At 33.3% G+C, this 17,688-nt stretch overlaps 1 protein-coding gene and 1 non-coding gene across 2 annotated transcripts in view; one reads left to right on the forward strand and one right to left on the reverse strand.

Moving 5' to 3' along the window:
• MDGA2 (MAM domain containing glycosylphosphatidylinositol anchor 2) overlaps positions 1-17,688 on the forward strand; it is a gene marked incomplete at its 5' end in the record, with an annotated part of 811,681 nt that overhangs the window by 535,328 nt on the left and 258,665 nt on the right. Inside the window, one exon of the mRNA XM_055132080.1 lies at positions 8,590-8,722. Within this exon, the coding sequence (XP_054988055.1) occupies positions 8,590-8,722 (133 nt within the window). The remainder of the gene's footprint in view (positions 1-8,589; positions 8,723-17,688) is intronic.
• Positions 8,300-8,431, reverse strand: LOC129404014 (small nucleolar RNA SNORA9). The gene has a single exon (XR_008629625.1). It is a non-coding gene; the product is annotated as a small nucleolar RNA SNORA9 (small nucleolar RNA).

The following is a 17,688-nucleotide window of genomic DNA, read 5'->3' on the forward strand; positions in this document are numbered from 1 at the left end:
ATTATCTTTTCTGAGTTTTTGACATGCTGCATAAAATAATCTTTATATGCAAATAAATATTGTTACCATATATGTTCAAATATTTTGGTGTGTCTTTTCTAGTTAGATATGTCTTTTATCCAAGCGCTCCAGTTCCAACAGATTTAGCCATAGGACATTGTTGATTCAAAATTTTACAATTAAGTTTTTATTTGTGTTTTTCTTTGCTTCTAAAGTACCAATTTTGATATTCTGCTATGAAATAGCTATGCTATAATATCTGTAATCATAAATAAAAAACCTTTATTAGGCTTAATTTTTTGCTCTCCAAGTATGGGAACCAAATTATGTGTAAATTTTCTTTTCAAGCCTCAAAAATTTCAGTATACCTACTCAGCTAATAATTTGCTTCTGTGGCATTCCTTACAGGCAAATCTTAATATTTTAAGAATGCATCCATTGCAAAAGTGACCTTTGTATTTTAATATACTTTGTTGCCAGAGAAATAAAGATTAGATTTATCAGATTTATATATTATTTACTTATTTATTAGATTTAGGTTAAGATTTATATGAACTGCTTTATTTATTTCACTAATGCTTACTTTCCATTTACAATCTATTTATAACTGACCATCTTTTATGAACATAATTTCAAATAATCTTGATATACCTGTATTTCAGACTATACTAATATCATCATTTTTTTCTTTCTTTTTTTTTTAAAATTTATTTTATTGAATCACCAAGTGGAAAGTTACAAAGTTCTCAGGCTTATATCTCAATTACACAATGTTCAAACACCCATCCCTTCACCAGTGCCCATATTCCACCACCAATAAAAACAAAAACAAAAGCAAAAACAAAACAAACAAAAAAAGAAAACAGTATACATCCCACCCCTCACCCCCCAACCCACCCCGTACGTGAGTGATAATTTCACTTCCTTTTCTCTTTACCTTGATTACATTCCAGATTTCAACACATAACTCACTATTGTTGTTAGAGTTTCAAAACAGACTCACTATTTTTGTTGGAATTTATCCCCTAAGAATACAGCTTTATTAACAGGGAAATATTTGATAATAAGTTTTCCCCTGATGAGAATGAAGAGATAAAATGTCGCGCGGCACAGTAGTGGCCGCGCGGTTTACAATTTCTGTATTATAGTAATTAAGTCCGCGAAGATTTAAGTTTGAAAATGAATCATTTCCCTTCCTGGAACGGCATGTAGCCAAAGTTAGTTCACAGTCTCCAAACATGGGTGCAAGCACTTGCTGGAACCCCAATTCCTAAAGCTGTCTCTGGTTCCCGCTCGTTCCACATCCACCGGCTCTGCAGAGGCATGGGCACCTGGGCCGAAAACCCGGCCAGCTGGAGCCGAGCACCGGCCCCGGCTGGGCAACATCATCATTTTTTATTCCTGAATTCTGTGACAGTCGATCTAGTTTCAAAATATTTAAGGAAATTGTACGCACAAGGACACAATGGCTCTATTGTACCTTGCTAGCAATCTATACCCAGTTGATATCGTGCATTAAAATGGTTAGATATAATTTAAGTTAAAATATCTTATATAAAAAACATAATACAATATAAATTATAGAAAATATTCACACACAAATGTGTAAAGCATATATAAATATTCCTTATTTAAGTAGACAAAAATAGTAAGTAAAATTATTAAAAGATGTAAAAAGAGAATTTTTTAGCAACTATTATAGAAACAAGAGCTTTTGGTTTAAAAACTGTTTCTTAACGTAATGGGTGTCTAATATTTTCAAAATGACTAAACAAATATCTGCTGTTTGGTGGAGCAGATAGTTATGATAGGTGGGAAATATCGTTTTAAATATTTTCCAAAGAGAGATGGCAAGGTAAAAAATCAATTGCATGTCACACTAAGCACAGAATATTGTTAAAAGTAATCAAAACATTTTCCCATAGCCCACCTAATTCAGTTTCACCCACTTACTGAAGTTTTCCATTATCCCTTGATATTCATTGCTCTGTACTCAGGTCACAATGATTTTCTATCCATTCCCCCAGCATGTTGAGTTTACTATTAAGTCAGATATTTATTTCTATATGTGTCATGTTCTATTTGTCATATCAAATATTATTTTAGTTATTTCATTTTTAATGGAAATATTCAGATACCTCCAAGAATATCCTATCTAAAGTCATTTACCATATCTCCAACTCTAGCACACTATCTTATTTGATTAACTTGATAGCATATAATATTCATCTGATATCTTTATATAATTATTGGTTTTGACATATAAAGTACCTTTATAGCTCTATTCTCAGCATTTGAAAAATATTTGGCATAGAATATTCATTATATGGCTGTTTATTCATTGAAGTAAGGATACAGTTAATGTTATATACAGTTTGTATTGAACTATTATGTAGATACATAAATGTACAGAATATATGGACATTTGTCTTCTCTGTTTTGTTTTACTTTATTTTTGAGGCCAGCCTTGGCAGTGCTCAGAGCTTTACTCCATGGCTTCCACTCAGATGTCACTCCTGGCAGGGCTTGTGGGCCCATATGGGATGACAGCAAAAGCCCTACCCTGCTGTACTACTTCTCTAGTCTTAAGCATTCTTAATGAGTTATTGCATAGATCATAACATTCTTAGCAGTATAGAGACCAAAAAACAGAATTTTTACCAGGTTAACTGTTTTTGTTGTTGTTGTTGATGTTTATTTTGTTTTTTTGTGGTTTTTTGGATGGGGGTGGTTGGGGCTAGACCTGTCTATGTTCAGGCTTCTGTTCAGGAATCACTTTTGACAGTGTTCAGAAGACTCTATATGGTACCAGGTATTAAACTGGGATGGCTACATGCAAGAAAAATACCTTCACCCCTGTTCTCTCTCTTTGTCTGCAACTCCCATTCATTATTAATGTAATAAATTTTCTCAAAAGACTGAGATTTTATCCAAGATACAGAGAAAACAATGAGGATGACCAAAAATATAGCAATATAAGCAAAGGAAGAATGCTTAGCAAGAAAAAAAAATGAATTTGAATCTTCACAGATTTTATGTTTTAAATATTTTAAATGATCGTGATAATATATTATGAACACATTTTTTAAGGATATTATGGATGGAATACCAAAAATTTAATACATTATGTTGATCAACAAATATTATAAAACAAATAATTATTTATTATGAAAGAATGCTAGGTGAAACTGATTTAATAAGAATAAAGTTTTGTGTGCAGAATAAGGAATAGGTAATACTTATTGATTGAATATTTATAAAGTAGCAACTTATATTTTTATTAAGTAAAAACAGCACATAAGGGTGGTCTAGCATAAAAATAGTACTACATAGGCTTGTCTGATGGAAAAATTCAGAATGATTAAAATGAAGGAGAGATTGAATTCTTTGTATAGGTCACCTGAATTAAAGTAAAATAAATTAATCAGTATTTGTTTAATCAATGGTTGGTGAGTATCTGAAACATAGAGCACACTGGCAGAATAGAAAGGAAAGGTCATTTTTGAAAAAGAATTTATCAAATGAGTCTAAAGTACTTGATTCCGCTAACTGTGGAGTAAGGAGAAACAGTGAACAGTGAATGACGAGCTGAGTTCTGAGTCTGGACTACTGGGGAGAATGATGGTGACTATATTTGTTCTCCCCATGATCCAGACTCAGAATTAAATGTAAACATTATTTTATCTTTTCTTATATCTGTGTAGTATTGCACTGTGTGTATATATATGTATATATATATATATATATATATCAAACACAATTTTGTCCTTTCTTATAGCTGAGAGAATTCCATTATGTATATATTCCACAGTCTCTTTATCCACTTGTCTGATCTGGAATTCTACTGTTGGTTCAAGATTTTAACTATTGTGAATAGTGCTACAATGAATGAAGTAGTGCAAATGCCTTTTTAAAATTGTGTATTTGTGTTCTTGGGTTAGAGATCAAGAGGTGGAATTGCTAGATCTTATGTAAGCTCAATTATTATATTTTTTCTAAATTGTCACTGTTATTTTCCAGAGGCTGAACCATTAGCATTTGCACCAGCAATGCATGAAGTTTCCTTTTTCCCCACAGTCATGCCAAAATGGTATTTGATCAAAACTGTGTCTCTTCTATGATTAGTCCTATGCCAGGAGCTAGGGACATATTGCGAAATGAAAAGATAATTACTGAACCCTTGGTACTCAGTGAAGTAGGGTGATTCGGCATAAAATAAATTCATTACAAAAATAAATGAGAAATTATACTTTTGATGGAATAGAGATAAAAACAAATTTTGTTTTATTAGATTTCTACACTGGAAAGTCAGGAAAGTTTTACCTGTCTAAGTGAGAAGCAATGGGATCTAAAAAATAAGATGACATTTGGGTACACATGCTGCCCAAACCCGTGTGCTGCTTGTGCCCACATGGCTAAGCACATGTGGCACTCAAGCACACGTGGCACCCATATCTCCCCTCTTGAGATGTGTAGTTTCATGCTTTCATATCAACTGCTGGGATGTGTGTAAGGGTTCTCTCAGCCTTTGGAGAAGCCCAGGTTCTCTCTTGAGTGTGTTGCTCTACTCTCTCACTTTCCCTCTCTCCTCCCCTTCCTAAAACCTTCCAAATATCTGTTTTACTTTAAAAAATGACATTTATTTGTATCAGAGACATGAAGAGCCATATTTGTGTAAGAGGTCTGTGATAGAAGGAAGCTGGATATCTTAAAGATACTGAAATATACTGGACTAAGAGGATATGCAGAGAAAACTATTTTAACTATTAGGGATTACAATCATGGTAATAACTGTTGTGTTATTTCATTAATTTTTTAATTTTATTTTTTTATTTTTGACTGTGAATTACAGTTATTCATGATTGCATTGCAGGCATATAATGTTCCAATACCAGTATCTTCCCTTCACCAATGTACCAATATGCCCACTTACCTTCCCACTCATTTCCTGCCCTTGTGGCAGGCACTTCTTTTCATTTTACATGTATTATTCATAACATAATAGCAAATTATGCATGTCATTTTGCCACCTTTCTGTACCTACTTTATTTCCAAAGTGACTCCTCTCCACCATTATCTTAGTGTTCCCTTCTTTGTCCTACTTCCCCACATACACCCCCAATTTCAAGCTTCCTACTGAACAGTTGTACTTATATAATTTGCTTCTATTGTTTGGGGGCATTTGTTATTTCCCTAATATGCTTCTTTATATCCTGCATATGAGAAAGACCATTTTTTCTCTGGTATCTCTTCTCTGACTAACTTCATTCCACCTTATACTCTCCAAATCAATCCATACAGCAGCAAATTGCATGACTTCATCTTTTCTTATAGTCAAGTAATGTTCCATTGATTATATGTACCATGGTTTCTTTTTCCAGTCTCCTACTTGGGACACTTGGATTTTTCTAGATTTGGGGTATTGTGAATACTTGAATACTGCTGCAATGAACATATGGGTACAAATATATTTTCTGGATTGTGTTTTTGGACCTTCAGTGGTATTCTAAGGAGTCAAACTGCTGGTTCATTTGGAAGTCGAATTCCTAGTTTTTTGAGGGATGTTTATAATGCTTGCAAAAAAAAAAGTTGGAGCAGTTGACATCCCCCAACAATGAAGACGGTTTACTTTTCAATCGCCACATGCCCATACTGGCACGAGTTGTTGTTCTTTTCGATGTGTGCCATTCTTTGTTGTGTGATATCTCGTTATTTTTTTTGATTTGCATTTCCCTGATGATTAGTGATGTGGAGCAGTTTTTCATATGCCTTGTGGCCACTTGAATGTTTTCTTTGAGGAAGTTTCATTTAACTTCCTCCTTATTTTTTGACGGGTTGGATGGCTTTTTCCATTAAATACTCTGCCAGTGCTCTAGGACGTTTTTTTAAATAAACAATTCCAACTAATTTATTTGATTAAAAATAATGAAATTATCTGATTAGAGCATGTTAAATATCTAGATTATAATATAGTTTATTGTGTTTGCTTTTGTTCTTAATCTATACTAAGGATGATCAAGAATTTCACAGTTGAATGTTGGGTTTAGAACAAAATAATGATAAATTTAAATAAATCTATTTTACTTAGAGGATTCATTGTGATTGATGGCATTTAAAATTTAAAGAATTGAAGAGGGAGCTGCTGAATATCTAAGTAAAGAGTATAACTAAATGTCTAATATTCTTATTCTTAAAGAAGTAAGAGTAGTTTTAGAGGAATGAAATTCAATTGAAGATATTTTGAGTTTTATGTATCTCTGAGACATCAAAATGTACATACTGAAGTAAAAGTTATGTATGAGTAAAATTTAAAGGATAATTAGGAGATTTGGATATGACTAAGGTGGGTCCAGGAAAAAAATGCTTAAAATAGAGATTTATCAACAAGGGTAGTATAACTTAAAATAATTTTATAAAATGGTATAATTGTAGACCGAAGAGAATACATGAATACTAACTAAACATTCAGGGGAGAAAGAAAAATCAAAGGAATCTAAGTAGTAATTTACACAGGGGTAGGATGAGTAATATGTATCATCTCATTTAGAATTATCAGAGTCTGGAAAGGTATAGTACAGAGGTTAAGATGTATGCTGCTCACATGATTTGATCCCCAGTGCCATATGTCCTCTGGCATCTCCAAATATAGCCCTGAAAATGCACTTGGACATCACCAAGTGTATTCCAAGCATTTCATAGCTAGAATAGTACTACAATCCAGTGCCATCACATTGAACTGCAGGTCTGGCAAGAAGGGACCCTGCACTTCCTGAGAACCATTTTGGCCACCATGCCTCATACATATACACAACCAAAGTCAGTGCCAACTGATTCTAGTATAATTTCTTTCAGCTGTTCTAAGAAAACTTTTATTAAGACACTGTGTATAGTTAAATGAGAACACTAACACACCAAGATTATGTTATAAACAAAGGTTGGGAAATATATGCAGATTTCTCTCTTTGGATAGATAAGATTTGCATTTGTTTGTATAGAAAATATGTCAGGCTTTTACTGAAAAGTTTAAAAACCAGAATTCTGTTGTTTATCCCACTGAGAACATTCAATAAGTATGACTGACTTAAGACTGAATTTTAACAGTGCAAAAAAGAAATAATGGCCAAAGCATGTGAGCCAAAGTGTGGGTGCTTGATGCATGTGTTCGTTTGGTGGTCAAGAGCCTCCTCCCCATCTCTGCAATCCACTGCCACCGCTGGACACAGGAAGAAGGGAACAGGGCCACCAAGCTGGATGGTGATCAATCATCATGTATTCCAATCTCTGTCCTATTCTTGCACGCAGCCAACCCAGGTTCAATTTCAGGATTCTCTATGGTCTTCTGGAATGCTAGGAGTGATTCCTGAGCAGAGTTACTAATAATCCCAGAGCAGTGTCAGGTATGGCCCAACGTCCTCCTCCAAATGAATAATTTGGGGGTTGAATTATTTGAGGGTCCAGAGAGATAGTACAAGAGATAAGGCACTTGCCTTGTATGTGGTAAACCTGGATTTGATCCCCAGCACTCCATATGATCCCCTGTGCCCCACCACAGAGCCGAGAGTAAGCCCGGAGCATTGCTGGGTGTCCCCTCCTCCTTCTTATCTCCCCTTTGGTATTGTTTGCCATTTCCACAATTAAGCTATCTTTGAGGGGAATTATTATGGAAAGATGTGTTAAAGACTGTAAAAGATAAGGAAATTAAAGGACACTTAACTGGAAATGGATTGGAAGAATTTTTTTGTTTTGTTCTTGTTTTGTTTTTTCCTTTTTAATTACTTCTCCTGATCAAAGAGTAATCATTGGACAATTTGGGTGTCCAAGGAGTAAATGACCTTAGCTGATTCATCAGTATTTCTAAGGTGTTTTTGACCATTTGCCTAATATAGTCAAATTAGCCATCTGAATACTTAATTTAGATTTAGATCTATCATCTGTCATTGTTCCATATGCAAAAAATATGTTTATACATTTGATTGCTTATCACTAGGTTGACTTTATTAAATTTATTCTATCAACCTTGTTTTATTTAGTGGCTCTGCATCAGAATCATTTTATATCATAACTTTTAATGTAGAAGTCTGCATGAATTGCTCTACTTAGTAAACAAACTCTATTAAGTACACCATTCTGAGATCTGTGTGATAATTTGCATAACTAGTACCAGAAATAGACTTTGTCCTCACCAGGAAGCCAGTTTTCAAAGAAAATGCTGTGAATTTTCATTGTCATATCTAAAGTTTTGTTTTCATGCTTATTTTAACTGCAGTGGGGGTTTATTTTAATTATTATTTTTGTTTTCAATTGTCTGAAATTTTTTTAACTTTGCTCTCTCTGGAGCTGAGCAAGACCTCAAACCATTTTATCTTGTTCTCACAAGTTCTGTACGAATGCACAGGGTCACCACAGACCCAAATACGCTGGAGGCTTGCACTATTATTTTTTAAAGTTTGTACATTTTACTTAAAACGTAAAAGACAATCTGCCACAGTCTTATACATAATACAATTTAATACAAAATTCTGTGATTATTCTTTTAGATTATTTCAAGTTATCACTGACATTTTCTAATGATCATCTCTACATTTTCAGGGTGAAACAAAGATCTTAAAACTGAAGAATCTCCGACCTCAGGACTATGCTAATTATAGCTGCATTGCTTCAGTGAGGAATGTATGTAATATTCCCGATAAGATGGTGTCATTTAGACTTTCCAATAAAACAGGTATGGAGAAATCTGTGTTTTATGTCTGTTAACTCACAGCTTTTATTTAAAAAGAAATTCTTTGACTTTCCTATGGACAAATGACTTCTTGAGAAGAAGGAACAAATTATTTTTCCCCACCTGAAAAATCTGAAAAGCTTTTAGTCAAGGGCGTATAGCATTTAATTATTATATAATACCATTGAAACCATTTAAAACATATATTCATATGTGTCATAAGAAAGCACATATCAGGTTCAAAGAAAGTTCTTAGACATACTATATCTTTCATATGAAAGTTTATGATTAAAATTTGCAAAAATTGTTTCGTGATCAAAACTAGTAAGTAAAAGAATCTTTTTAAATCTAGAAGTCTTGGTAATTTCAATTAGTTCTTATGTAGAAAAAAATTTTTGCCTGGAAAGGTCAAAATATTGTTAATTCTCATTAATCCTGCAATTTAACATATCCTACTTTTAGTAACATAGACCTCAAATAACTTAATGAAAAAATACTGAAATTGCTAAATTTCTTAATGGAAGTATATAAGAGAACACATGATTTATAATTGTGTATAAAAATTACCTTAATAAAACTTGAACTGGTTTTAAGAAGCTTTCAATTCAGTTAATATATTTTATTTTTAACTGACTAAAATTAAATGAACCATTTAAAAAATATTTTCCCTACTATTTGAAACATTAAAAAAATAGTTTTTTACTATGCTTGATATAGAGCATGGTTGTGCCACTAATTTCTGCTTGGATATTTTTATAAACTAACTTAAAAATGTTCAGTTTTCTCAAATACGCTCATCAAGTTATCAGAAATAGTGAGTTGGTGTATGTAAACCACAAGGGACATAATTTGCAGCAAACCAGTCAGCAAGTCCAAGAGCTCATTTGGTCATGGTTATTAAACTTACACCTTTACTGAAATATTTAAAATCTATACTCATTACATTGATTTTAAATTTATGTCACATTTAGTTGTTAAAAATATAAGTTCATCCCTTTATTTACTCACCTAAAACTTACCACATTATAAGCCAGCAGCTACAGACATACACATATTGGCTAAGATGTAAATTGCCATAGGTAAGTGCTCCATTAAACACCAGATAAAAATCATTATAGAATTGCGTGGAGGCAAGGAGGAAATCAGAGAGAAAAACAAACTTTATCAAAGGGATGCAAAAGGTTTTGTGAAAACTTTCTATAAAAATTAAAATACTGGATGGCTGGAGCAATAGCACAGCTGGTAGGGTGTTTGCCTTGCATGCGGCCGACCTGGGTATGATTTCCAGCATCCTATATGGTCCCCTGAGCACCGCCAGGGGTAATTCCTGAGTGTAGAGCCAGGAGTAACCCCTGTGCATCACCAGGTGTGACCCAAAAGGCTATATAGGAGCTAGAGAGACTGTACAGGGGTTAAGTACAGTCTTACACATGACTAACCTGAGTGTGGTCCCCAGTACTACATATTGTTCCCCAAGCACCACCAGGAGTGACCCTTCAACACAAAGCCAAGAGAAATCCTTAGCACAGTCTGGTGTGACCCAAACAACTGCCCCCCCAAATGCCTCCACTCCCCCAAAATGCCCACATAGTAATAGTTAATATCAATGGACCTAAGTCATAAATGCTAATCATCTTATTTCACTTAAAAAGAAAAAAAGATTGGGGTTGAAGAGGTAGTGTTGCAGGTAAGGTGCTTACCTGGTTTGATCCCTGGCATCCCTTATGGTTCTCTGAACACTGCCAGGAGTAATTTCTGAGTAAAGAGCCAGAATAACCCTTGAGCATTGCTTAGTGTAACCCCAAAACTAAAAAAAAAAATAAAAAGAACAAGAATACTGAGAAAAAAAAGTCATAGCTTAACATGTTAAGATCTGAGTGTGAAAATTTTCCTGAAATATTTCTGATTCATTGTGTATTATTATTTAGTATATTATTTGGTTTTTTTAAGTATTTATTATCCACTACTTGTTTTTCTTGATAAATAGTGAATAAGTATTCGTAAGTCAGGTGAGTCTTACTCTTTAACCACATACTTTCTGTCATCTGATGCATTACAAACTGACCTTTAGCAATTAAAGGATCTTCACTGGGCTATTCTGAGAATGAATTATATCAATGAAGACAAACAAACAAAAAGATCAGAAGAAAAATATGTTTTTATCATTCTCAGGTCTGACAAGCTAATATGAGACGTGGTAAAAATTTAATCCAAATTTCTAAAGATTATCTTTTAATGAATTTATTTATATAATATGTTGTGTCTTCCTTCCATTTATTGTTGCTGTGACAATAGGAGTTATACATTTGGTTGACAAAGTATGATATACACACACTTTGCCGTGTCAGCTGGGTTCCACAAATGTGGTTGCCTATTCACATACACTTGCATTGTGCCAGAGATAGCACACTTGTGGCATTGGGGATTGCAATGGCTGTGCCTCCAGAGATTGTAATTGACATATTGGATGATTCTGAGGATCGAATTTATGCCTGGAATGTAGATGTTACACTGATAGCTTCCTTTTGGAATCCTCAAGTTGTTTAAATAGAATGTTGCCAACCACTCAAAACCTTTGTGAAGTTGAAAAAAATGAACACAAAACTCATTCACAGTTTTTTCTTTTAAAAGAAAAACTTTTCAGGGGCTTCTTATATTAATGCTGAAAAGAGATTACAAGCATTCTGATTTCTAATATCTTTAGGTATCAGGTGTTCTGATTTCTAATTTTTTTTAATCATCTGGTATCTTTAGAAGATGAGTGCTGACAATTGCCAGGTCAGAAGGCAGGGACATACTTCAGTGGTACATCACATGCTTCTCCTATTTAAGGTTCTGGGTTTAATCTCTAGCATTACCAAAAGAAAAAAAATAAGGAGAAAAAAAAACAGCATACAAAACATACTAGACTCCTCTTAATGAGAACACAGGAATGCTTTCAGTCTACTATTTCATTCTTGACTTTTTCATGTATAAACCAAACCAAAAGAAAAAGGGGGGAAAAGTACTCTATTTTAAGTTATCACAAAAAATTTTACATTGATGTTGACTCCAGAATTAGTATTAGAGTCATTATAAATAATTGACCTTATGAATATAAAATAGTATTCTGTCCTCAGTAACTATATTCAGGCATGTCAGGTGACTGATGCTTTACATATTCCAACCAGGTTTGCTTCATCACTTTTCCCATCTGGTTGTTCTCAACGTTGGAAGAGTTTGTGCATTTCAAATAAGTGAAATCCTTGAGGTAGCTCTTAAAGTACACCAGGGATAAATCAAGCTTTCAGCATATAAAGTATAAACTGATAAATATGTCCATATATGCCAGTTCATTGCCTTTATGACATTGGAAGCTCATGAGTCAGCAAGAACATAATCAGTGTGGAAGTCAGGTACCTGTATGATTTTCACTCTTGTAAATCTTTAATGACCCGGATAAAGTTTCAATATTTTTAATTATTGGTTTTACAGATTGTCAAGGGAAGCATGTACTGTATTGAGGAGGAGAATATGTTATCATAAATATTGAAATACATTTGATTAATTTCCTCTGAAAATCAATGGCACTGTGAAAGTGTGACTTTGAAAGTGATTTCTATAATAGAAGCAAACCAATTGAATAATAAATGGATTTTAAGTGCAGACAAAATGTTATTTTATGTTCCGGTGAGAGAGTTCAACTGGTGAGCATATGTGTGGGTTGTGAGAGATCCCAAGCTCAGTTCTCAGCATTGGTACAGGGAATTACACCTGAGCATCCAGCCTAGGAAGACATGTGCTTCTTCAGCAGAGATCTATCTCTCCATCTCTAGGTGTTATTTTAAAAGTGAGTGTCATCTATAGATTTACTGATGATCTTTTCTCTTCTTGTTTTGAGGAGGTCTCTAAAACAGTGCTCATTGGGCCCCATGGCTACTTCTTGTAGCACTCAGTGAACAGAACTCTATGGTTTAAGTGCTTGAACCATGTGCTTTGGTGAAATGGGTCCGGTGGTGCTGGGGGCTGTTAATCATGTCTTTTGCTCATGATGCTATGCCTTGTTAGGGATTCATTTTGGATCCCTATGCATGTGAAGCATATGTCCTTTACCACTGAACAATTCTAAAACTCCCAGAATGTTTTCTTAACTTCTATGAATCAGCAATGTAATACAGCTTCCCCAAGCATATGTCCAGTCATTTGTTAGCCCCTTTTGGTTGTCTGACTTGTTATAAAAATCTGTTGTTCCTGAAGTGTCATTCTTTATCCTATCTGTTATAGCTGTCTTAGATATCATCGTAAATTATAGAATCCTATAAAAGTTAAAAAAGGTTTACTTCTTGTTAAATCATCATAATTACTATACCTTTAACACTAACTAAAAAATTATTAGAATGTATAAGCATTTCTAATAGAAGGGTACATATACATTATGTGAGACTATTTTAATATGGTTAAAATATCTATATGTTGATAGCATAGAATTTCAATGGCGAATAAGAATAAGTAGTCTACTTAGCTTGATAAAACATATTTTGTGCATCATTGAGATATTATGATGAATTCTATTAAAACATGAATTTCATCATATAGAGATGAAATTGTTTTAATTATATAGCTCCTTTGAATTAGTATGCTCAAACTTGACATTTATAAAAATTATCTAATTAAGATCATCCTTAAATATTCATGATATTTAGAAAGAAAGTTATTGCCAATGTATTACTGCTATAGAAATAGTGGTATTTATACTTCCTTTCCTTATTTCCCCTATTATTTTTCTATTTCATCTTTCTCTTCCAATTGTTTTAATAAATAATCATGGGAAAAGAATAGAAAGGTTAAAAATATTTTTGTCCTTCCTATCAGATAGCTATCTTTTCTGATATTTTGTGTTGTAATATAAATGTGCAGAAAAATTCTATAAGTCCAAATATAGAATTGTTTTTCCATTTTGTTTTGTTTTAGGGTCACACTAGTTATCTTCAAGTGTTATTACTCCCGGCCCCACACTCAGGAATTACTCCTGGTTCGGGAATCATATAGAATCCTGGGGATTAAATCTCAGTGGGCTGTGTGCAAAGCAAGAGCCCTATATGCTGTACTATCTCTCTGGACCTGAAATATAAACCCTTTGCACACTGATTTATTTATGATAGTTCTCTCCTGTGTTTAGAGAAATTTAGCTTAGCTAAGTATTTGGAAAAGGCATATTCAGTTATAAAAATTGTGAATATATCAGTGGACATGACACAAAATATATCAATACTTTATTCATAAAATTGTTATTCCTGTTACCATAGGAAGTCGGTTGTAAGGCAAAAGAAAATAGCAATAGGGCCAAAGAGATAATATAAAGATTAAGGCTCTTTCCTTGAAGCTGCATATGGTCCTGTGAACAATGCCTGGAGTGACCCCTGAATAACATCAAGTATAGCTAAAAACCAAGAAAAAGGAGGAAAATATTTTTTATGAAGAATACTCAATAGAAATTTTACTGTCATCTGCATATCATATGCATTTTCTCACCCGTGTGAATATTTGAGCTTAGTTTATTAATGTGATCTACACCAGAATCAGTAATATCACTAACTACGATTAAGACTTATTTTTCACTAATAGTCAAGAAACTCTGAACTTGTAGAAAAGTATGCTTTAAGAAACTATAAATTTGTAGAAAATGTAGAGTGCAATATGTAATGGTTTTCTGTACAAAGTTTTTAATATAAGGCACAAATTTTGTTCTTCTAGACAAATACATTTTGTTCTTCTGACAAAATGAAGATGTCACCTAGCTTTTCTAAGCCTCTCTAAGCTTTTCTCAAAATATTCTTTAAATATTTTCTTCTCCCTAATGTATGTATTGCAAAAGCACTGATATTATTTTATTTTGTGGGCTATAATATTTTCAGGATTTGAAAGTTTAGAAAAATCACATAATGCATAAAATAAAAGAAGTTATACTAGGATTATTATATCACTGTATCTCTGTTATCCCATTGCTCATCAATTTGCTCGAGTGAGCACCAGTAAAGTCTACCATTTTGAGGCTTGTTGTTACTATTTTGGTCATATTGAATACACCATGGGTTGCTTTCCAGGCTCTGCCATGCGGGCAGGATATTCTCAGTAGCTTGCTGGACTCTCCAAGAGGGGCAGAGGAATCAAACCGGGGTCAGCCGTGTGCAAGGCAAATGCCCTACTGCTGTGCTATTGCTCCAGCCCAGAATTGTTATTTAAGTGAAAATATAATTAAATAATGGGATGGTAATGAAAAAATTCTTACGTATTGCACTAGGCCCATCACTAAGAATATGTGAAATGTGTCCAGGATCTTATGTAAATGGCCCTTATAAATGAACAAGTAAAATGGTGTTTTTCAGAAAACCATACCTATGAATATCTTGATATGTATTTACACAAATTAAGAACACTATTAACACAGTTTATCCCAAATATATAATGTTATTTTATGGATTTGACAGAATGAAAAGGAAAATAGAAGAAATTTGCCATTAATGATATAAAAGAGTTTTTTGTCTTAGTGCTTTTTCAGGCTTAAATTAATGGAATTTTTGTATATCCTGTTCCAGTCAATAGTTTCAAAAATGTGAGAATATAGGTTATGAGTATGTCATAATCTGGAAATGGAAGCAATGGTCATTATAGATTTTCAATTTTGGTCTTTCTGAGACTGTTTCCAGAGCAACAGGGTGACCTATTTTCTAAAATTATATTACCATAGTTACAGGAAGTTTGTGTGTTTTTGGAATCCTCTACACCTGTGCAGTTTGTTGTTGCAGCAGTGAATTTTTTAAGTTTAGTATGCCCAATGTTATTCTTGAACTTTAAGTTCTTACATAAAATATTCCTCATAAACTATTTACTCACACAGAAGAATATAACCTAGACACAATAGGAAACCAAAGAAGAAAATAAAAATGTTGTTAATAAAATGAAGGTCAATACTATCATATTTAATGCAAAAAATGTAAATTATTACAATTCAATGTCACAATTTTACAAATATTTAAGGTATATAACGTATTACTTGTTTTAAGAGCTACAATATGTAATTGATGAAACATTTCTGACTTTAGTAGTTATTTTTAATATATTTCAGACTATAATTTTAATTGCACAATTAGGAAATTGTTCACAAGAATGCAAAAGTTTGAACCATTTGTTTTATACTATATTTCAGTAGGATGAATGGGGGCAATAAATATAATATCAAAGCATTGAAATATTTATTTTCTATAGAAGTTAAATAATTAATATTTCCTTAAAATTGCTAGTAGATTATTATTTTATAAACTGTGCTTTGTACCTAGTATTTTTCAAAGTCCCAGTGTTTCAATGAAAAGTGTGAGGTGTGTTCCTATATGTATATTCAGTTTCTAGCAAAATATTTTAAACATGTTTATTGTTATTTTGTCTTCTCATTCATAACTTATATTTAGAATATCTTTGAAACCATTGATAATTAAATTTTATAGATTACTGGGCTTTTATGGTGGTTATAATAACTCTCACATGTTCATATAATTAATATTGTTACTATTCATCACGGGCTGGAGCGATAGCACAGTGGTAGGGCAATTTCCTTGCACGTGGCAGACCGGGGTTTGATTCCTCTGCCCCTCTCAGAGAGTTTGGCAAACTACCAAGAGTATCTTGCCCGCATGGCAGAGGCTGGCAAGCTACCCATGGCGATTTCGATATGCCAAAAACAGTAGCAAGTTTCACAATGGAGACATACTGGTGCCCACTTAAGCAAATTGATGAGCAATTGGACGAGAGTGACAGTGACAGTGACTATTCATCACATATTCTAGGATAAAATTTGTAAAGAGTGTCATCTTTAAGGCCAGAGTCATGTTTTTTGTGTCCTCAGTGGAAATTCCATGTCATAAGAGACCTTACAAACCCACGCAAACAAATCTCAGGTATGATCTATTACCCAATGATCTAATCTCTCCTCCAGACTTGTTCTGTGTAAGATACTACTCTTAATGTCATTTTGGGGGAGTATTTACAGATCTAAAGAGTGCATTTACAGTTCTAACCAACTCTACATAAAAAAATCATCAATGAAAAAAACATGATTCCCTACCTCTCCACTTTAGAGAAATATTATTCCGCCAACTCTTTTATTTTTTTACTGTAATGTAAGTAATCAGGCAGGCTACAGATAGATGATAAAACATTTAATGTAAGATTTCCATTTTTATTTATGAAGATAGCATCAGAGGAGCTAGATCAATAGCTCAGAGGATGAACCACTTGCCTTACACGCAGCAGACCAGGTTTCAATCCCTGGTCCCCTGTCTGGTCCTCTGGGTCCAGCAGCACTGAGCACTGAGCAAAGACCCAGGTGGAAACTCTCAGAACAGGTGGGTGTAGCCTAAAAATGAAGTAAAATATACCATGATAAACAACAAAACTTAAATGAAATGGATACCAAAATAAGTATCCAGTAGCAGCTTGTATGCCACAGCTACTTTTGAACCCAAGGTCTCTAAAAGCAAGATTCATGTTTACAGAATTTAACCAGCACCTCTTTTATTTTTTTGCTGTTTTTCTTTATAATCGGGGTTGACATTTAAGCTGAAGAAAATCTTAACATGCAAGTAATCTCTGAACCTAACAAACCTATTTTATAAATCAGTGTGAATTGTGTGTTCTATATTTATGATATAAATTTTTCTGGGAAGAAAATTTTAATCTTATTAGAGATAAGAAACATCTGACTATAGTTTTGAGATACTTAAGAATGTTGATATTCTCATTACATCTTACCTAATTATATGTGTGTGTGTGTATGTTTGTGCAAAGAAAGCAAGATTTTATTTAAAGTGCTTAGCAAATGGTAGACTCTTTATTTTATGGTAGTGGTATTTGTTAGATTAGTAAAATAATCTTGGTGAAAAAAAATAAACAAAGAGACTATCCAAAACTCATCTAGTCTTTTGATTTTCTTTTCA

This window comes from Sorex araneus, chromosome 3 (assembly GCF_027595985.1).
Source record: "Sorex araneus isolate mSorAra2 chromosome 3, mSorAra2.pri, whole genome shotgun sequence".
Classification (NCBI taxonomy): Eukaryota; Metazoa; Chordata; class Mammalia; order Eulipotyphla; family Soricidae; genus Sorex; species Sorex araneus.